The sequence below is a fragment of the Choloepus didactylus genome, chromosome 7 (genome assembly GCF_015220235.1).
Source record: "Choloepus didactylus isolate mChoDid1 chromosome 7, mChoDid1.pri, whole genome shotgun sequence".
Taxonomy (NCBI): domain Eukaryota; kingdom Metazoa; phylum Chordata; class Mammalia; order Pilosa; family Megalonychidae; genus Choloepus; species Choloepus didactylus.
The window spans coordinates 11,107,174-11,129,681 of NC_051313.1; the positions used below are offsets into that span (position 1 = coordinate 11,107,174).

Consider the following 22,508-nt stretch of genomic DNA (forward strand, 5'->3'; position numbering starts at 1 on the left):
TTCAACAAGATTTCAGTTAACTAATCTCAGTTTCCATAATTGGTAAACGCTCTTGTCTATAGATGTTCTGCTTTTGTTCTATTTGTCTTTATATAAGATCAGAAGTTTGTCATGTTAATTGACTCTCTGCAGAAAGAGGATATGAATAATGGGTTCAAACAGCCATCCTTATCCAAAGTCTCATTTCATTTTAAAATCCTGATTCCAAACTTATATGGCACTTGAAGTGGACATCATATACTGTTTCTGAAGTTGGCTTTCTCTCTTGTGCTTCTGGATATTGGTTTCACTTGTCTTTAAGTACTCTACACTGCTTTCTTCACCCTCACTTACTGTTGTCCCTCCTGTATCCTTGAGAAAATAAAAGTGTTCAGGCTTGATCTTTGTTTTCCCACCACCAAACCCTCAAAGCTTTCTGTAACTCTGTCTGTACTCTTTCTTTCCCTCCTGTAATAAAGATTACACTGTCTCTGTTCCTACTGAAGGCCAAGCCTGTCATTTGCACAGGATCTCATACCCTTTGGTCTTCCCAAAGGCTTCAGGATTGCAAACAGCTACTTTTTGTCCTGTGTCATAGGTTTCTTCTTATTGCTTCATTCCCAACATCAAATAAATGGGCTCTATTATCTTTCATCAAAAAGGAAAAAGAGAAAACTCCCTTAACCCCACATCTCCTTGCAACTTCCAGCTCATTTTTTTTTGGCTCCTCTTCTTAGCCAAACTTCTACATGCAAGCAGTCTCCACTTCCTTGCTCTCTGGTCACTCTTTGACTCGCTAAAGCCTGGTTTCTGCACCCATTGCTCCACTGAGACTCTTGCTAAAGTCATCAACAACGTCAATGCTGCAAAATCCAATGGATATTATTTGCCTTTGTTCTTTTTCACCTCACACACCTGAAATACTTGTCTCCCTTGCTGTGGTAGCCAGCCCCCAAGATGGCCCGAGATGGCCTCCTGGTGTTCACAGCGCTGTGCAGTTCCCTTCCACACTGCCAGGAGTTGGTCTGTGTGATCTTTATGACACCACAGAGGTGGTGCGAGATTAGGTTATGAAAGACTGCAGCTATGTCTTGGGCTTTCTTTCCCTTTCTTGGATCATTAGCTCTGGCGGAAGCTAGATACGATGTCATGGAGACCCTCAGGCCTCCAAGGAAGAGGTCCATGTTGTGAGGCACCTGATGTCCAAGGCAACAGCCAAAGAGGAACTAAGGCCTGCCAACAACCACATGAATGTGGGTGGAGTGAATCTTGGTGGCCTTCAGATGACCTCAGTCCCAGCTGACAGCTTGACTGCAACTTCATGAGGAATGGTTCTGGTTTGCTAACGCTGCCGGAATGCAAAACACCAGAAATGGACTGGCTTTTATAAAGCGGATTTATTTGGTTACAAAGTTATAGTATTAAGGCCATAAAGTGTCCAAGGTAAGTCATCAACAATCAGCCAATGGCGTCCGGAAAACCTCTGTTAGCTGGGAAGGCACGTGGCTGGCGTCTGCTCCAGAGTTCTGGTTTCAAAATGGCTTTCTCCCAGGATGTTCCTCTCTAGGCTGCAGCTTCTCAAAAATGTAACTCTTAGTTGCTCTTGGGGAGTTTTTTCTCTCTTAGCTTCTCCAGAGCAAAAGTTCATTTTCAGCGACCATCTTCAAACTGTCTCTCATCTGCAGCTCCTCTCTAAGCTCCTGGGCATTCTGCAAAGTGTCCCTCTTGGCTGTAGCAAGCTTGCTCCTTGGTCTGAGCTTATGTAGTGCTCCAGTAAACTACTCAAGGCCCACGCCAAATGGTGGGGCCACACCTCCATGGAAATTATCCAATGAGAGTTCTCGACCACACTTGAGTGATCACATCTCCACAGAAACATTCAATCAAAAGTCTCCAACACAATCAACACCAATACTTTCCTGCCCACACAAGACTTTATCAAAGAAAATGGCATTTTGGGGGACATAATACATCCAAACCAGCACAAGGACCCTAAGCCAGAACCACCCAGAGAAGCCACTCCCAGACTCCTGCCCCTCAGAAACTGCAAGACAATAAATGAGTTTGTTCTGGGCTGCTAAAGTTTGGAGTTGTTAGTTACACAGCAACAGATAACTAATATATAAGTCACTGATTTCCTACTTCACTGACTGCTCTTTCTCAGTTTCTTCATCTGGTTGCTCCTCCTTTGAAAATAAATCTCTAAATGGAATTCTTTATGGTTCAGTGCTGAGTCTTCTCTTATTTCTCTGTATTTTTCATCCTATGCCTTTAAATATCATCTTTATACGAATGACTTCTGTGTTTTATCTCCAGGCCAGAACTTTCCTCTGAACTGTTGGTTGACAGAGTCAACTTCATACCTTGCTTCCCTATGTATATTTCACACATTTCCCAAACCTAATGTATGCAAAATAGAATTCTTGATTTTCTTTCTCTGTCCCAACCTGTTCCCTTCACTTTTCCTACTCTCATCTCCAATATTCCTCATTTTTATAATGAATCAAAATCCACCCAATCAAGGCAAAAACTTAGATTTCCACATTATTTTCTCCCTTTTCCTAAATTCCTAATCCAATCTATCAGCAAGACCTGTTAATCCCATTTCCTAAATATATTTACCATGATCCTTTCTTGTGATCATTGTTATCTCAACTAAAACATCTCCTAACTGGTCCCCCTGGCCATTGTCAATCCATTTCTCACATAGCAGCCTGAATGATGTTTTTCCAATACTGCAGCTCATGTCATACCCTTGATTAAGACATTCAATGACTTTTCCTTGCCTTTGGAGTGAAATCCAAACCCCTTATGTCGTTTAGAGGCTCAGCACGACCTGCCCTCGAACCACTTTCCTCCTGGTTCATTGTGCACAGTGTCGTTCTTTCCACTCCAGAAACATAAAACGTTCTTTTCTGCTCCCAGGAGTTTTCACAGGTCACTCCCTGGACTGATCTTCCTTTATTTTCCCCGTTCCTTATCTTTCAGGTCTTCCTGAAATGTCATCTCCTCACACAGGCTTTCCCTGATGAAGCACCTTCTCTACAGTAAGTCCCCCCTTTCTTTCTGCATCATTTCCTAACTGGTATCAGACTAAGCTGTGTCTGTTTACGTGTGTTCTGTCCACCCCCCTCACAGCGTGGCAGCCTCCCTGGGAGCAGCGTTTGTGGCAGTCTGTAACACTGCCCCGGCCCAAGCCCCTGGCTTGGCACCTGCACGTGGCACCTGCTCCACGTGGATTTCTTCAATCAGTGAATCCCACTGATTCTTTCACCACTGACACCTGCTCCCATTTAGATGCCTTTTTGTTCCCTCTATTATGGGAGTTACACCCTAAACTTGCTAGATTTTGAGCTCTCCCAGAGAAGCAAAAAAGACATCTTAATTCTGCTTTCTAGCCCGTAATATCTGGAATCTTACAGGTACTCAATAATCAATGGATCTCAAACTTCAGAGTGTTTGTTTCCCCCACAGATTGTGCCTCAGTAAGTGTACAGTGGGGCTCAATTACTTAGGAGCCCCGGTTATTTTCAAGAGGTGCATCTTGAGAAAAACCAGTAGAGACTTCTTGTTGACATCAAGGGTGACTCCTTCTCTGGGAAAGGCCTCTTAGTTCTTTCCAAGCAATTGAAAAGGCGGACATTTCAGCACACCAAGAGATCTGGAATGTAAAGTGTTATTGCACCCCTTTTCCCACAATGCAATGCTTTGCCACTTTTGGATATTACCATATTGCTTGTGTGGTTTTGGTCCTCTGCTTGTGAGATAAACTCTTTGTTCATAGAACTGAATGTTTAGATTTTTTAGGGGGTTGTTTTAGTTTCCTAGGCTGCTTAAAGCAGATACCATGAAATGGGTTGGCTTAACGAAGACAGGCTGCCAGTGCCTCTGCACGTGGCAAGGCACATGTCGGCATCTGCCGGTCTCCCTTCTTTTCTTTCAGGTTTCTTTGATTTCAGCTTCTTGCTTCTGTGGCTTTCTCTCTCTCTCTCTTTCTCTCTTATGTTTATAAAGGACTCCAGTTATAGGAGGAGGTGGGTCACACTTTAACTGAAGTAGCCTCATCAAAAGATCCTACTCACAATGGGTTCACACCCACAGGAATGGATTAGATTTAAGAACATCTTTTTCTGGGGTACATACAGCTTCAAATCACCACAGGGCAGACAAAAATAGATAAAATATAAAAATGTAGATAATGCAGTATTCATCTGCAACTGGGTAACTGCTTTAAAGGGGGAAGTGTTCTGTTCCTGTCTGTTGTGTTCCTCACAACCTCTTTTAAGGAAGAAATGATTCCTGATGATGAAGCTAATCATAACCCCGTTATCTCCTTTCAGGTAGGTTTTCCTCTCTGCTTTTTAATGGATATATTAAACAGTAAGGTGGCACAATTTTTGGGCAAAGATTCTAAGTGAAAACTTTGCAAGTAATACATGTTCCATTTGTTGCAATAATCTTCCTGAGAAAGATGGAAATTAATCTTGGTGAGACTTAAAAAGAATAATTAACAGTCACATTTTGATAGTTTTAATTTTTCTCCAAATTGAGAGATTTAAAGCAGTTTCCTAGAACAACACTGCAATAAATATTTCCTGAATAAATAATTTTGGCAATTAAACCTTGAAAAATAAAAACTTCTGAATTCTTAACTGGCAAAAGGGGGGTAGAAAGAGGGAAAAAACAAAAGAAAACCCAGTTGGTTTGAATTAGATTAGGCAAGGTACAACGTTAATTTCATTGGTACAGATCTGGAAAAATGCCAGACCAGTGGGAAAACTGTCCTCACAAACAGGAACTGCCTCTATTTAAAAGTGTGACACAAAGTTCAGGGTCTTGTTTGCAAGCAACAGAAACCAACTCTGGTGAACTCACTCAGAACAGAAATCTCCTGGAAGGCTATCAGCTAGCTCAAAGAATCAACGCAAAGCCTGGGGAAGGACAGGCAGCAAGGAGGCCAGGCAGCAGGGCCTGCAACCAATGTCTGCTCCAGCAAGTATAGTTAGGGAACCCGTGATGACCACATTTCCTTGGCTAACTTCTCACCACCGCTGTTGGGGTGTCAGTGCCACTATTATCAGGGGCTGGGAAGCGGGAGACTCCAAAACCCACTTCAACTCCTGTTGCCCCAAATAGGAAGATTGTTTGGATGTTGTTCCACCTAAAACAAACAAGACAAAACAAACAAAACCAGAAGAGTGGTAGTTCAGCCTCCCAGTTTCATTCTCATTCCCATGTTCTTGTCCTTTTCAGATACGTCTTCTCCTGTTTTCTCTTTTCTCTTTCAATTATCTTGAACAAACAAAACAAAACAAACAAAAAACAAAAACCTCCATGGAAAGTTTTATAAGTGTGTTCCCAGGAAACTGTCAATGACTCTAACAGTTAAAATTAGTTTACTAATTTATTAGGTGGAAAATACTATCTCAGCATTGTTTTTGCATATATTTATCTTATTATTCTTAAGGTTGGTCATTTGTCCTCCATTTGTATTTCTTTGGGGGATAATTTTCTACTTTCATTCATTGCCCATTTGTCAAGTGGGCTTTTGATATTTTTCCTATGCTCTTTGCAATATTATTTTATTTTAATAGGACAAAAGTTTCATTACAAGGAGTGAAGCTGAAATGGTGGAGCTTCAGGTTGTGAAACAAAAGGACAATGCAGTGACTGTGCTATGAGAGGCAAAAAACATGACCTAAATTCAAGGACCTCCAATTCTGGAGGCCAGTAAAGGCAAGTATTATATACTGAATGGACCTAGTTCAAGAAAAGTCTGGACGGCTTTTCCATAGGGGATCATTTATTAAAGGGTTTGATTCAACATGTCTCCTCCTTTGTTTAGACCTCAGCTTAATGTCACAATCAGCTGCACCTTGTCAGACAGATGACTTCATTTTCAGTACATGTGCAATAGAATTGTAGAGAAAGACTTAAGATGGTATCTTACCCTGAAAAGCATCCAATCTGACTTCTGAATATTTTGAATAAATAGATAAGGGCTGTTAGCACTGGTAGTCCCCCTTCTCCCCACCCACCTCCTACCCATACTTGCAGAATTAGAGGCACTGCACTGTGCTGTCAATGATTAACGGGGTTTTTTCTCTCTCTTTTTAAAAAATAGAGCACATTCATTCAACAAATAACTAAGATCCTACTAGATGCTCAGGACACACCTGTGAACAAAACAGAACGATTCCTGTTTCTACATTCTGACGTTAGCGATGGGATGAGGGGAAAGACTGTGCAGTAAAAAAAAAAGAAGTGTTCATCTCATAAAAAGAAAATAAGGAACTTCTAGTTGAGTTGGTAAACTGGATTGAGAGAATCCACAGTTAAATACATAATTAGGACCCAAGAATACATTTACTGATTGACAAAGGACTGGTTGCTAATTACAACTTTGAAATCCTTTGACAGCTTTTAAGGTCGTTCATGTCCCTGAAAATCAAAGTAGTAAACGGTATCAAACTCTAAGAAAGATACTGACCGTCAGAGAAGTGTTAATAGAAAATGCGCCACTGCTATTATTTGAAATTCTATCCCAATCCAAGTTGGTTTGCCTTTTTATACTCTGATTTATAATTCTGGCAGGCCAAGTTGTGCTTCGGCCGGCTCAAATGACCATACAGGCTGAAAGCTTGACTGCTTAGTGCTCTTCTTTATTTTTATGGCTAGGCCCATGCTCCAAAATCGCTAACGTAACGTTTTAACAAACAGGCAGGGGAAAAAAGCAACCCACGACGCCAACCACCGACCCAGCCTAAGCACTTTGGGAGTCCGGAGGGGTGGACGCCCGTCACGCAGCGATGAGGTGCTCAGAAGCAGTTCAGAAAACAGATTTACATCGTGGCCATTTTTGTATTCTCGAAGCCCGTATGGCGCATTTTAATTCACAGCAAAGGAGGCATTTCCTCGTCTCCCGTTACGCTTCCAAGAACCAGACACTCCGCCGACCCCGCGCAGGCAGATGCGGGCTGGGGCCACAATGCCGCCTTCGGGCGGGGTTGTCTTTTTGTTTGGCCCGGTTTGAGTGGGTCGCACAAAAAGGATGGACACTACACGCTCAACGCAGCAGAAACTAGGAGGACAGGGAAGTCCGAAAAGTGCCTCCAAAGAGACCCGAACCGCCTTGCAACACCACCGCCCCACACCGGGGTCGTGTGGAGGGAGGGGGGGCCCCAAAGGGCGGTGCCATCGGATCTTCACGCGAGACTAGGCACGCGACTTCCCAGAAAGCCTCGGGCAACAACGCCCCAACTGCCGGGGAGCCGGTCAAGGGGCAGGAGGGTGGGCGGAGCCCGCCCATATATTTAGCAGCAGCGGAGGCCACGCCCCCAACCGGAAGTGACGGACCGAGCTAGCGCGTCGAAGTCTTCTCTATGGTTTTCCTCCCGTTCTTGAGTCGGGAAATGGCCGCTGTGTAGTTACAACGAAGCTGAGGCCTCGGAGCGGCTCCCCGGCGTTATCAGGTAGTCCTCGCGCGGCATCAGATCACTGAAGTTGCAGTAAATATCGAGGACGGGTGAATATTGTTGATTATTGTGTGGGTGGTGACGGGCTGGCGGTGACAGCTAAGTTGGGTACGTTGCGCTTTTAGTTATGCGGTTCACAGTCGGCTTCCCACAGGTTTTTGAGGCGCTACGCGGGAAGGTGGGGGGCTGGGGTGAGCCGTGCGAACGGTACGCACGGCCGCGAACCTGGCCCGAGCCCCGAAGCCCGCGAGGCCAGCCTGTGCGCGTGCGCACGTCGTCTTCCTTCGGCCCTTCCCCCATTGCCACAGCTCGGATCCCCGCGCCCGCGCGCCCGCCTGCCCCGCGGGCCCCTCCTCCCCCGACGCCCTCCCTGCGCACGCGCGCCCCTCCGCCCCGCCCGCCCCGCCCGCGGGCCCTCTCTCCCGCGCGCCCTCGCGCCCTCGCGCCCGCCCGCGGTGCAACTTGTGTCCGCCTCGCATTGGCTGCAGTCGCGACCGTTCTCCGCGTCCTTCGCTTGGATGGGGCCTGCTTGGGGCGTTGATAAGCAGAGGCGGACCCTTCAAACTCCTCCCCAGTTTTAGGCCGCCGTCTGCATTTTTGTTTTTCTGCTCGGTCTTAGGGCCCTGGTGCTTCCTCGGGCCGCCGGTGCCGTGGGGGAGTTTTCTCCGGTGTTGATATTCTCAGGTCCTTGTTGGCAACCCACTCTTCTGAAGCGAACGTGCCCTCCCGACTTCGGAGGTTGGTGTGTGTTTCTTAGCGTGGGACCGGGTCTTAGCTGATGGGTCCGGGGGCGGCCTGCCACACCCGGGCGGAAGGGCAGCCCGCGCACAACGAAGGCCTGTCCTCGGCGTGTGATTCAAGCCCATTACCTCGTGTCACAAGTGTTAACTGGGTGGAAGTTGAGGTTAGGGACCTTACTCTCTTTTAAATACATAAGTTCGGTTTATTTATTTTCGAGATTACTTTCTTAAGGATCAAGCAGTAATACCTGCAACTTCTTTTTACACCAAACCTTTATTTTAGAGTTTTAGAATTGAAAAAATTAAGACTAAAGCTGAAAGCAAATGTGGCCAAAAGCAATTTAAAAAAATGAGCTACTTCAAACTTATATCCCACTGCAGCAGCGATTTTTAAATTTTGGGTGGGGGTATTAAAAAGGCGAAACGAAAAGTTTGTCGTCCGTTATTCGAATTCTCATTCTGATTGGACTCTTAATTGGAGTGGTTGGGGTATCTTTGGACGATAAACAACCTTTTACACAGGAAGAACAGCTGGAAGTTTATTTGCATTTTTGTGACCCTAGCCAATTCAGGATAAATTGATGGGAGAGATCAAATGGTTTCCTGCTGATGGCTTGTAACATTTAGTTTTGACCTTTACATTGTGGTGAGCACTGGAATCCCTCCTAAGTCTGATGATTAAGATAATGATAGAGGAGACATTTAGGTAGAGTCCTTTCTTGACTTGGAAGAACAGTAGTATTTTGGAACTTGGAGATAGAGCTATAAAAAGAACTTAGCTTTTGATAGGCTCCTGTTTATTTGAATTTATTGCAAGTCTTAGCTAGGTAGCAAGATGTACTAGATTGATTCTATGATGAGATGACTTGTAGAAATGGAGGTCTTTTCAGGTCTACAGAACATTGGATTGAGAGTTTCTAGAAGCTGTCTTTGGAGATCATCATTGAACACTAGCTGGATTCTGGGTAGTCTTATAATGATTCATTAACAAAGAAGTAGATGAGGGAATCAAGAAGACCTAACATCTGAGTAGATGTGTAAATGTTTAGGTTATGCTTGTGGGATATGAATTGGTTTTTCACATCCAGCTTCTTAAGCAACGTTCATTAGTGTTATATCAGAGTCGTAAACGTTTAATATTTTATTTGACTATCCAAGATTAAAAAACAACCCATCTTCATATAGTAGGTAATAATACTAGTGTACATTAGTGCGATGTTCTGGGTTTTAAAACTGGTTTCAAATACTTTCATTTTGATCCTTGAATAAAATTCTGAAGGAATGGCTAGTTCGCTGCTTTATTTATTTATTTATTTAGGCCAAAAAGGTAGAAAACTTGCTTAAGGCCAAATAAACCAGGGAGTGGCACTACGTGGTCTAGAAGTGGGTATCCTGGGTACTCAGTTAAGTGCTTCTTTTCACAGAGTGAGAACAAACTGGATTATGAAACAAAAGTTTGTGACCAGGACTCTTTTTTTTTGTTTTTTTTTTCTTATTTTTTAACTTTTAATTATGGAAAATCTCAGAGAAAAGTAGAATAGTTTGGTGAACTCATATTTTCTCATCATCTAGGATTAGTAATTATCAGTTAACCAATTTTGTTTAATCTCAGTTGTCTACTTTTTTCCTGAAGTATTTTAAAGCAAAATTCCAGACGTTTTGTTATTAAGCATTTCTTGAAGGACTTTTATATAATGCTAATAAATGTTATGTCACAAATATTAGGAGTAATCTTAAGTAGAAGAATCATTTGGAGCAAAATTTGATGAATAACCTGCAAAAAGACTCACAAACCGGGGTTACCAATGATAGCTAACAATTATTGAGTGCATACCTCCTGCCAGACATTAAGCTAAGCTGTTTACGTTCGTTAATTCATTTAACCTTAAACCTGTGAGTAAAGTAGTACTCAGGAACTTTAACCTCAGGAAATTGAAGCTAAAAGAGATTAATGTAACTTGTCCAGTGTTGGACAGCTAATTAATGGTTGACCCAGGAGGTGAACTTATCCTACTGGAGTAGTAGTCAAAGGATATTATCTTAAGGATTATTACTATTTAAAATGGCAATAATTTGATCACAAAAATCTGGAGCCAGAACTCCCTGAATCTGCTGTGTGTGAAGTAGTAACCTAGAGAGTCTTTTGGGGCTTCATCTTGGGTATTTTGTTGAGTCCAATTTTCTTTGCTCTTGGCATCACTTGTGTTTTCTCTGTTACATATTTTTCCATGAGATAGGATATGTTAAGATACTTAAGGAATTTATTTATTTTTTAATCTTTGATCTATTTACCTTCTTGTATTCCTCACCGGTTGGTGAATCATTTGGATAATGATGCATAAGATGATTTATTCCCTTTATTTGTTTACAAGTAGAATCTGTTAATGAGTGATCTTGGTTGTAATAAAGGGCAGAACATTTGGCATTTTGAATTTTGTGTTTGAGTTGTGGCCACATAAGGCACCTGTTAAGAGTATTGTAGAGAGTTCAGAGTTGGAGTGAGGAGACCACAGTCAAGTTTTGGTTTAAACAAGGCTCAAACACATTTTTTTTCTCCCCCAAATTCTCCCTTTACCTAGACTTCTCCAACTCATCAAAGCATTGATCATTTTGCAGCCAGATGCTTGAGCTCAAAACTCTGCTCACATCTCCAACAATCTATGAGCAAGTCCTGTTGACCTCACTTCCAAATCAGATCCTGGATTTGCCTCTGTTTTTCCACTTTTGATGCTACCGCCTTATCCAGGCAACCATTATATTTAACTTCAACCTTCTAATTTGTTTTCCTGCTTTCCTCTTTGCGTGTTATCCATCCTCAACACAGCAGTCATCTTCGTAAAATGTAAATCAAACCCTACAGGGGCTTCCTATTGCAGTTAAAATAAAGTCTAGACTCCTCACTCTGGCCTACTGGTTGTTATCTGACTGGGTCCATTGCTACCTCTTCCACCTTGTCCCAACCTCCAGTTCCTTGGTCACATTCCCTCAGCCTTACTGGCCTTTCTGCCAGTTTGTGTCCTTTGCCTAGAATGGCCCCTTCCCCCCTTGGATCTTTGTGAGGACTCTTATCCTTAGCTTAAATGTTAACTCCTTAAAGGCCCAAGGACCCATCTAAGCAGTCTGTCCCCACATCTTCCTCACACAGAGCGTTATGTTTTTACCCCCTCTCCTATCATGGTACTTGTCACTGTTTGCTATTTTTTTGTTTGTTTTCTCTCTTCCTCCTGCTAGAACATGCACTCCATGGTAGTAGGGAGCTTATTTCTCACTTAAATGCTCTATTCCCAATACTAGAATAATAGTGCCTGGCACGTAATGAGCACACAGTAAACGCATGTGTATTAACACACTGAGTTTTTCATTATTTGAAAGATGGGTTAGTATGTGGCTTATGGGAAGACACCTAGCATGGTTCTTGGTTCTTGGTGTATGGTTGTTATTTAGAAGTTTATATGATTTGTTGCTTATTTCTGCTCCTCTCCATTTTTGGGAGGGCAGGAACCTCTCACACAGTCACGCCTCCCCAAACATCTAGCCCAGTTTGTTTTGTACATAGATTTTCAGTTTTGTTTTTTTAATTAGCTGAGCCAGTCACACAGTCTTTGATAATGACTGTCGCATGTCACTTCACATATGTTCATTTGTGTTCTTCATGAGGACACCTGAATGAAATATATTTTTAACCGGTGAACATGAATACATATCTACTAGTCTAAAAGCTTTCGGCCCCATCTCTGTCAGTTTGCTATTTCTAGTATCTGTTTTCTTGGAACTTCAAAAAAACTTGACTTGGAACAGGTAGGGACTTGGCAGTTGGTTCTTTGGATATATAGGAAGTAAAATTAACCTTTTAGAATTGTTTGGGGGATGTGTTAGCCAAAGTGAGCCTTGTACTGCTGCCAGCAGTAAATCAGTAGTATTGAACTTGTAGGTCAGAATGGAGTTCGTAAGACACCAGTTAAGAGTGCCCACTTCAGAATTTTGATATTTTTAAAACTAAAGGAGTATGCTTGTAGAATTCATTTAGTTTCTGTACCCAAGTCTGTCTGGCCTTTAGTTTTTCATACTTTTTGTTACAGTGTGTTTCCCTTAATTACTAGGTCTCTAATCTTCCTCCCTAGCTTGAACTTCACATCTCCACTTAAATCTCCCAACATATAGGGCCATAGATAGCTATTTAGGGGGCACCATCCTTAAATCTTGTCATTTCTTCTACTTTGCATTTTCAGTCTTACTGCCATTTTTTTTTATTTGACCGTTACTTGATAAGATTCATAGATTTTCTTATTTATATTGTTTCATTCAAGTAGGCTTATAAGTTCCTTGAATGTAGGCATATATCAGTCTTGAATTTGTTTAGTTTCCTTTCTGTTACCCTGATGATTTTTGACCCTTCTTTGCACATAATTGATAATTATGGAACAGTATTCGTAAGGCTGAACTTTTCAGTATTGATAACTTTAATATTGTACAAAATTGAAATTTGCTTAGTAATGGTAAATTACTCTTGGATAAGTATTGGCTTCCAAAAAATGTTTCATTTGCTGTTCTTTTATTTGAACATCTGTGTGTGTATCAAAGTAGTTTAGGCACAGAGTTCAGAGTTACTGTGATGGCTGCTTTGAATTAAAAAAATCTATTCAGCTGAAACTAGACTGTATGAAAGGAAATTCCAGAGGACTAAGTAGCAGAGCATTAAAATAAAAAAAGTTATACATTATAACTTATGAGCATTAACTACAAATTATAGGCTATGTTTTGATATACTGAGGTGGCTGGCATGTTAGCCACTTTGGAATTTTCTGATAGGGTGACAGCATTATTTTTTCATTTTCTAAAGTCTAAGTTGCTAAAACTAGAATTCAGCTTTTAAATGAACGTTAAAGTGCTGTCAGTTTCATGATTAAAAAAAAAAAGATTGTGTTTCTTAGGCTTTTATAGTTAAAAATTAGGAAATCACCCCCCCTTCTTTTAAGTGCCTTTGTTAGAGTTTATTGCAGTGCCCAGTATGCTTTGTAAACAGTGAATATTTAATTTACCATAAATCATACTTTTTTATCTTTGCTAGGAATTTGGATTTAGAGTTTAGTTTCTCAGAACATTGTCTCCGAGAAGGATTTGACGGTATCTCAAAGACTTCGCTGGACTGTTCAGTTCTTTGTAAAGCGCAAGGTAAATAACATTTATTTTTCTTGTTTTCTTTTTCAGCCTATTTGAGAAAATGTGATTACTGACCTGATGATTCAAATTAAATGAACAAAAATGAGTGGTCTAAATGTTTTTTGTTTTGTTTTGTTTTGGTGGCCTATATGAAGTAAGCCAGATTTTAAAGGTTAGTTTTCGGAAAGAGTCTCATTTCTTCTGCTTTTAGGTCCTGATCTCCTTTTTCTACTTCTATAAATGCATCTATTAAATGACTTAGAACATACTTGGCTGCTTAAAAAAAAATCCAGGTTCTGGGGAAATCATTTAGTCAATAGTTATTCAACACCCATTTTGCCCATGTACTACAAACTGTGCTATTTATCTTTGGAATATATCAGTGAACAAAAAAAGACAAAAGGTACTGTCCGAGTTTTCAGTCTCGTGAATGGTTTATAGTTTCTAATACCATGTGTAATATTACTCAGGTAATGTTGTCAAAAGTACCTGATTGGGTGGCCTGCAATCTTGAGAGTTTGTTATCTTAACCAAGAATCTCTTAAAATCTTCATTTTTTATTCCATCCCAACCAAGATATTCAGGACTGGAGAAACCTAGAAAATTCCTGAATCGCCTATCAGGAATTACCTTCAAAAAGACTTAAGACCTAAGTTAAAACAGAGATTCTAACCATATAGATATATGCATTGCTAAGCCTCTTTAACTCTTAACTTGCAAGTGTTTCTTTTACTTACTGGTTAGTTAACAGTGAAAATGACTTTTTCCATTTTGCTGGGTCTCTAAAATCATTTGCAGCCCTGGTTTTTTTATTTCTTATAGTGTGACTAAGAGTTGGAAAAAATCTAATTCTTGACATAAATCAAAGTATAAAGAATGGAAAGTACAAATGTATGTTCTGTAAAGAGTGTGGGAGGGACAGTATTTTGAAATCAAATAGCACTTAAAGTGTCACAATTCTCAGTGGTCCAGATTTCCCTGTTTTACAGACTGGAAATGTGATATTTTACCAATTTCATTGTATTGTTAAAATAAAGTGATGTAGATTGCCAAACCAGATTTGTCTTGTGTTCTGCCGGATACCAAATCTCTCTTGTATTGATGCTAAATTCATATGTTCTGCTGAATTCTTATTCCACATTTTTTGAACCCTGGACCTATATTTTACTTCTGTCTTCATGTATTTCTTGCTTACTTGGGATTGAGAAGACGAGTGAGAGTAGAAAACAAAGGTCACTGACTGTTAGAGGACTGGTGTTTTTTTTTTATGAAATAAATATTTATCTGAAATCTCTTGAATTTGTCTTTTATGTTCTTTGAGGAGGAAATAAATATGCAGACGCTTTCATTGCTTCTCCTATAACTCAACTCCTCTTAGTATCTCCAAGTATTATTTCATAATAATGCGCAAAGTCTAGGTATGTAAAATAAGTGCCTTCAAAAATACTTGATGGTAGGAGACATGGTTTAAATATGTGGAACTTGGAGACTGTTAGAAATTTAGTAAGATGATTTTTAGAGCATCTAATTTTGAGTAGTAAAGTTAGTGGAAGTTTGGAAATAGTTATATATGTAGCAGAAATAAATTTGGTAGGTTAAGACTGTATAGTCTTATGAATCATTTTGAGACTATATTTGGAATACTTTTAACTGCGTAAAAAGTAGTTCTTATAAATAAATTAGTCCTGACTGTTGCTGATTTCTGTGCCCAGGGAGGTCTAATTATGGATGGCATTAGATCCTATGGAGTGTTTCAAATAGTTAATATACTGGTGCCCAGATTTTCTTTTTTCTTATAATAGTTTTATTATCTCTTTCATGCAGTAATCTCCAATGTCTTTACCTTTTATACCTTTTCATCTTCTCACCAGAAAGCTACAGTGTGAACTAGGCATTGTCACATGAGTCCATTTTTCTTCTGCAGTCATGACTACTGAGGGCAGAGCCATTGTTCCTGTATAAGAGAGCATTGGGCTCCAGCTGTTCAGAGCTTAGTGACCTTTATTCTCCCAAGAGAGTATCCAGCACCACTCCAGGCAGTATTGCATACATGGAGTGGCCACTTTAGTCCCATTTCAAGGCCATAAAGCACTTACCATGACAGCCTGGTAGGTTTATTTTTCTTTAGCATTATGCCACTTGTGTTTTCTTTGTTTCAGGTTCCTTAACTGTAAAACTCTGATATTATTTATCTTTTTTACAGGAGAGGTAGGCATTTGTATTGGGCATGGAATAACATCTAACATACTGCTGCTGCAGTCTGGTTTCATTGCTCTTTCTGGCTTCTGCAGCTGCTGCCTTTTTGGATTGAGGCACATAGGTGGGGCAGTCCATAGAAATCTTCTGTTGTGTCTTCAAAATACAGTACCTGTTACGCAGGTGAAAATTCAATTTTAGTCAGGGATAATTGTCTTCTGAATACTCATTTGAAAAGGATGATAATGATGAATAGTATCCTTTGAGAAAGAAGCTGTTTTGTAAAATTCAATTTTTATCTGAAAGTTAGTTAAAAACCCATGTGAATGTACTTCAATTGTACTATGATTTTAACCATTTTTTACCCTTCCATTTGACCAGGAGTAAAGAAATGGGTCGCTCCAATTCTAGATCACATTCTTCAAGATCAAAGTCTAGATCACAGTCTAGTTCTCGATCAAGATCAAGATCACACTCGAGAAAGAAGAGATACAGGTGACTTAGTGTGCTTTTAGTTCTTTTAATAATGATAATCCTATCAGATAATGTTTGAGTACCTACTATATAAGACACAGTGTTCAACCCATTAATATACTGTTGTTTTATTCTCAAAGAACCCTGTGAAATGGATCGTTATTCTCCTCATTCTAGAGCTGGAGAAATTGAGAATTGCCTAAGTTGCAAGCTAGTAAAAATGGCAGAGCTTGGATTTGAATCCAGTTAGTCTGACTCCAGATCTCACATTATTATACCCTGTTAATACATGGTGACCTTCCTTGCTTTTATCTGTGGATTAAGGGATGAAATTGGATGACCTAAGAATTTTGGGGCAGTAAACAATATCTGCATATTGTTTTGCAGTTTCTCATTCTTGATTTCTGATTCTGGGGTCTCAATTTTATTCTTTGTTTTTTGTATAAAAATGATTAATTAATTTGGGTTGTTTTACGTCAAATAGTAATATGTACTTAGCACAGAAGATAAAAATCAAAAAAAATGAAAATAAAAGTGAACATAATCATATTAAGAATTAACACTAGTTTATGCTTTTTCTGTATTCCTTTTCTAGGCCTATTTTTAAGTGTATGTGTATTTAATCAATGGTATTTTACTGTACATAGTATTTTGTAACTTTTTTCCCCCATTTAATAAAACATGATGACCATTCCTCCATGCCATTAAATGTTCTTTTACACTATCACTTTTAGTGCCTGTGTAGATGTACTGTAATTTACTAATATATCCTGTTGGATATGTTCACTTTTTTTCCTGTTCTCTCTGCCTTCACTCATAAGGCCTTTAATTTACTCTCTTACTAATTACCTTAGAAATGAGGCTTTTCTGATTGGGAACAATAAACTTTTTGTGTAAGTGAGGGGTTTTTAAATATACATTTTCAGCTTTGACAGTTTACTTACATGTTTTATTAAACCAGAGGTGTTTAGCATGGTAGGATGGAATTGCTTATTTTTCTTGCATTGATATTTATTTCGTTTTTAGTTCTAGGTCTCGTTCCAGGACATATTCAAGATCTCGTAGTAGAGATCGTATTTATTCTAGAGATTATCGTCGAGATTACAGAAATAATAGAGGAATGAGGCGCCCTTATGGGTACAGAGGAAGGGGCAGAGGGTATTATCAAGGAGGAGGAGGTAGATATCATCGAGGTGGTTATAGACCAGTCTGGAATCGAAGACACTCTAGGAGTCCTAGACGAGGTCGTTCACGCTCCAGAAGTCCAAAAAGAAGATCTGTTTCTTCTCAGAGATCCCGAAGCAGATCTCGCCGCTCATATAGATCCTCTAGGTCTCCAAGATCCTCCTCTTCTCGTTCTTCATCCCCATATAGCAAGTCACCTGTCTCTAAAAGACGTGGGTCTCAGGAAAAACAGACCAAAAAAGCTGAAGGGGAGCCCCAAGAAGAGAGTCCTTTGAAAAATAAATCACAGGAGGAACCGAAAGATACATTTGAACATGACCCATCTGAATCTATTGATGAGTTTAATAAATCAGCCACATCTGGTGATATTTGGCCTGGCCTTTCAGCTTATGATAACAGTCCCCGGTCACCCCATAGTCCTTCACCTATTGCCACGCCACCTAGTCAGAGTTCGTCTTGCTCTGATGCCCCCATGCTTAGTACAGTCCACTCTGCAAAAAACACCCCCTCCCAGCATTCACATTCCATTCAGCATAGTCCGGAGAGGTCTGGGTCTGGTTCTGTAGGAAACGGGTCAAGTCGATACAGTCCTTCTCAGAATAGTCCAATTCATCACATCCCGTCACGGAGAAGCCCTGCGAAGACAATCACACCACAGAATGCTCCGAGAGATGAGACCAGGGGGCGGTCCTCATTTTATCCTGATGGTGGAGATCAGGAAACTGCAAAGACTGGAAAGTTCTTAAAAAGGTAAGACCTAAAGTAGAGAATTAGATTGTAACATTACATTTAGAATTTAGAGTCTTTGAATTCTCTTTGGATTTCTAAGACTTTAAATTGCAGTGTGTGGTATTTTAAAAGTACTGGTGTTAATTCCTGGCTTCCTTTTTAATAAGATAATTCCAATCTGATTTTTAGTCACATTTGGCAGTCCTTGGAAGTATGTGTTTTAAAATTATTTTCCACCTTTTAATTTTAGCCATTTTCAGCCAGTCTAGAATGAAAAATATGAGAAATTGAGTATATAAAGCATAACTAAAGGTTAATATAGGGTAAAACTGTGAAAACTCTGCGAGTAATTTTGTGCTGAGCATTAAAAGCTTATTTATTCTTCACCACAGATGTGAGTTCTATAAATAATGCAATAGTACACGGTCTTTATTTGTGTGGTGTTATAAACAGTCCAGCTATCAATTTTTAATAAATTCTGCCTGATTGAAAAGATAATGGGTATTTCTCATGTGACTCTAATCATGGCATTTTAAAAGAGATACTTCTTGTAAATTTTGATTTCAAGCATTGCAAAGAGTTGGCTAAAAAACTTAATGAGAATTGATTTCTAATGTAGTGCAATTGTTTTATAAGTGAGTGTAGAGAAAGTGTGCTATTTATGGTATAGGGTACTGTACAACCTAGAATTAATTTTAACATGAACCAGTACTTAACTTAATATTGCCAGAAATTATTTTCCAGAGTGAAGTTACATAAGTCCTGACCTGTTTTGTGAGAGTATTAAATACCTATTATCATCAACTGCATTGTTATCCACTTTTGTGAACTTCTGTATATATTAATAGATTGAATGAAATAGTCTGAAGTTTTTAGTATAATTATAAGAAAAATTTTGATAGATATGTGTATTTCCTGTAAGTGTTTTTTTTTGCCTAAAAATTAAACTTTGGCTGTGCCGTGGGTTGTAGATGCTCTCTTAAAATTTGGATTTGTTAGTGCAGAATTGTGGGCTCTTAACTAGATAGAAAAGGTTTTTGAGGATGACCATCCTTTATAAATTTCAGGAAGTATTGACATGTAAATTTATTTTTAATGTCAGTACATAAGTGTGGTACATGTATGGTTTTAATGATTTTTAAAAGTAGAGTCTTGAACTTTTCAGTAGGAATTTTTCTTTTATTGCTGGCCCTCTAGTATTGAGCTACACATTTAAGTATAGAGGTGATCTACAGTGAATGCAATCCAGAGTTACCGTCCTCTTCTTTGCTTATTCACAGGTTCACAGATGAAGAGTCTAGAGTATTCCTGCTTGATAGGGGTAATACCAGGGATAAAGAGGCCCCAAAGGAGAAAGGATCAGAAAAAGGGAGGACAGAGGGTGAATGGGAAGATCAGGAAGCTCTAGATTACTTCAGTGATAAAGAGTCTGGAAAACAAAAGTTTGATTCAGAAGGGGATGACACAGAGGAGACAGAGGATTATAGACAGTTCAGGAAGTCAGTTCTTGCAGATCAGGGTAAAAATTTTGCTACTACATCTCACCGGAATGCTGAGGAGGAAGGATCCAAGTACAAGTCTAAAGTTTCACTGAAAGGCAATAGAGAAAGTGATGGATTTAGAGAAGAAAAAAATTATAAACTTAAAGAGACTGGATATGTAGTAGAAAGGCCTAGTACTACAAAAGATAAGCACAAGGAAGACGACAAAAATTCTGAGAGAATAACAGTAAAGAAAGAAACTCAGTCACCTGAGCAGGTAAAGTCTGAAAAGCTCAAAGACCTCTTTGATTACAGTCCCCCTCTACACAAGAATCTGGATGCCCGAGAAAAGTCTACCTTCCGTGAGGAGAGCCCACTTAGGATCAAAATGATAGCCAGTGATTCTCATCGTCCTGAAGTCAAACTCAAAATGGCACCTGTTCCTCTTGATGATTCCAACAGGTAATTCCACCTTGTTGCCTGGTGGATACTTTGTGGGTGGTTAGTTAACATTCCAGTTAATTATCATCTTCTCTGAACACATTTATCATTTTGGTACTCAAGTCATTGGTATGTTTTGTTTGTGTGTTTTTATCAATATCTTCCAGACCTGCTTCCTTGACTAAAGACAGGCTACTTGCTAGTACACTAGTCCATTCTGTCAAGAAGGAGCAAGAATTCCGATCCATCTTTGACCACATTAAGTTGCCACAGGCCAGCAAAAGCACTTCAGAGTCATTTATTCAACACATTGTGTCCTTGGTTCATCATGTTAAAGGTATGTTTAGTATGTTTAGTATTGTCTGTTAAATTTCTCCTGCAGATAAAAAAAATGTCTTGATTAAAAACTAATAGCTGTGCTTCATAATTAATGTGTCTCAGGGCTAGCATGTCTATATCAATACCATTAAAAATCGGAAAAATGCAGTTCCATGACAAGAGAAATCAGTGTTGCTTAGCATGGAGACTCCCAGAGGTTTTAATGAAAGGCAATTGAAATGCTAGTTAAAACATAACCATAGAAATCAATACCATGATAAAACATGAGGTAGATTTGTTAATGCTGAAAGTCCTTTTGAAATGTCATTATCAGCTATATCCAGATTATACTGCATCTGAAGTACAGAATAACACGGATTATCTTTTATCACCTGCTTATGACTTGTGTTAGTGTATTTTTTGCATAGATTAATAACAAAGTGAGGCAGTGTTGTTACTGAATATTACTAAGAGTTTCTTTTTAACTTTTAAAGAAACCTGAAACTGGTGGAAAACACCATTAATCTTCCATTTTGTTTTTCTGCTGCTTAATTTGTTCTAGTATTTAGTTTTTTTTAATGAAGATAAATAAACCAAGATATATATTAATGTACTTTAAAATTTATCAGGATTTTTAAGGGGGAAAAATTGCAAGATATTTAAAACTATATTAGATAATTAGTGATTAGATGATAGTGGTTGATTAGATTATACTTTAACTTGATTATAGTTGCTAATGATGAAATTTTAGATCCTTAAAGATAAGGGTATTCATTTCAATTAAAGTAATAATTTTTTTATTTCCACCAATATGTAATTCTAGTTTCAAAGTTACTAATATTTTTCAGAGGTTCTAGGGTATGACTTTTTGGGCAATTAGGTCAAGTTTTGTTTTTGTTTTTTTGTTACTTTCTTTTTGTGTTTAAAAGGCGGCTTACAGTGAAATTGGTTCCTTCTGGGGAACCTACGTGACTGTTGGTTTTAAAAACTTTTTTTTTTTTTTTTTTTGCAAGTTTGTCTTTTGACATGTGAGTAACTTATTATGATAGCTGAAACTTGTCACCAGCAATTCTTTATGCACGTGATATTTCCAAAACAGTGAGTAGATAATAAATTTCTCTGACTGTGTAATTATTTGAACATGGTAACGTAAGAATTTTGCTATTTGGCAAGTAACTAGATATGAGAACCAGTTTATGACTATATTGTGGTACATAAAACATGAAACATTAACATTTTTTCTTTTTTCACCTTTTTTTTGACCTGTCTCCACGTTTTACAATTTATTGTTGCTGGATTTTGACATCAGGTTTTGATAACATTTTTCCTTTTTCCTTTTCTTTTTTCCTTTTTTAAAAGAACTGTAGTTATGTTTCATTATTGGTATTGTGCAACCGAACTGAACAGCTCTTACTTTATATAGAGCTGAAAATGCCCAGTGATGTTTTCTTTTTCATTGTAACTAGGTCCTGGAATATGTTTTGAAATGGCAAAATCCATGTTTCAAAGTAAAATAGCTGTTGAAAGATACAGGCAAAGTTGAATCTTCTGTCTTCCTGGCAAAAATGGCATAAAAACTGAGTTGCTAGCTCAAATTCCTGGGTTTCATGGAATTATGATTGAGGCACTACCCTTGTAGTGGCTGTTTCAAGTTTTAATGATTGGTTATGAGACATATGCTGGATATTGGGCGGTAAGTTGACACAGATGTATGTTGACCTGTTAAGCAGATAGCTTCCTTCATGATGTAACATTTCATAGCTCATGACTTTATACGTTTTTCTTTACATTTATGGCATACCTCTTAAACTGGTTTAAAAACTAATCAGTATTGATTACTAATTTTAAAATTGTTTAAAGAAAGGCAAGACAATATAAAATGTGCTGTCAGGTTTGCCAAGATGCCAGATGTTTTGGAATAATTAATGTTAATTGACTAAAATAATATCTTTCCAATTGAGATGGTAGTAATTTCTTATATCCATTATCTGTTGATTATGTCAACATAGTTCCTGATGAAATAATTTTATTAGTTTACTCACACCAGCTTCATAATTATTTCAGTAATTTTTGTTTTCTGCAAATGATGACTTGAAGTAACTTCATTGGTTTATATGGACAAAGTTTGAGGAAATTCATATTTTTTTTTGTCTGAGGAAGTAGTGCATCAGTGAAATGGGATTAGAGACTCTTGATTTAATCTATTTGTTGTGTTTGGATTGTATGTATATTACAGAGACTTGTGAGGAACTTCGCAGTTTTCTTTTGCAAGTACTACCTGTTGAGGTACAAGAAGTTAAAAGGGAACGGGTAGGGGTTCTTCATAACAC

The 22,508-nt window shown here is 38.9% G+C and overlaps 1 protein-coding gene across 6 annotated transcripts in view; it reads left to right on the top strand.

Annotated features, from left to right (window-relative positions):
* The first annotated feature begins 7,327 nt into the window (after window positions 1–7,327).
* BCLAF1 (BCL2 associated transcription factor 1) overlaps window positions 7,328–22,508 on the top strand; it is a 30,809-nt gene continuing 15,628 nt past the window's right edge. For 2 of the 6 annotated variants that reach the window (XM_037842590.1, XM_037842594.1), the window contains exons 1-6: window positions 7,328–7,451; window positions 13,263–13,366; window positions 15,932–16,045; window positions 17,051–17,959; window positions 19,219–19,881; window positions 20,028–20,197. In XM_037842590.1, the coding sequence (XP_037698518.1) occupies window positions 15,942–16,045; window positions 17,051–17,959; window positions 19,219–19,881; window positions 20,028–20,197 (1,846 nt within the window). In that variant the 5' untranslated portion in view covers window positions 7,328–7,451; window positions 13,263–13,366; window positions 15,932–15,941. Of the gene's footprint in view, window positions 7,452–7,474; window positions 7,505–8,073; window positions 8,193–13,262; window positions 13,367–15,931; window positions 16,046–17,050; window positions 17,960–19,218; window positions 19,882–20,027; window positions 20,198–21,194; window positions 21,872–22,508 lie in introns of those variants that run through there. The other 4 variants (XM_037842591.1, XM_037842593.1, XM_037842592.1 and 1 more) reach the window with 4 other exon arrangements.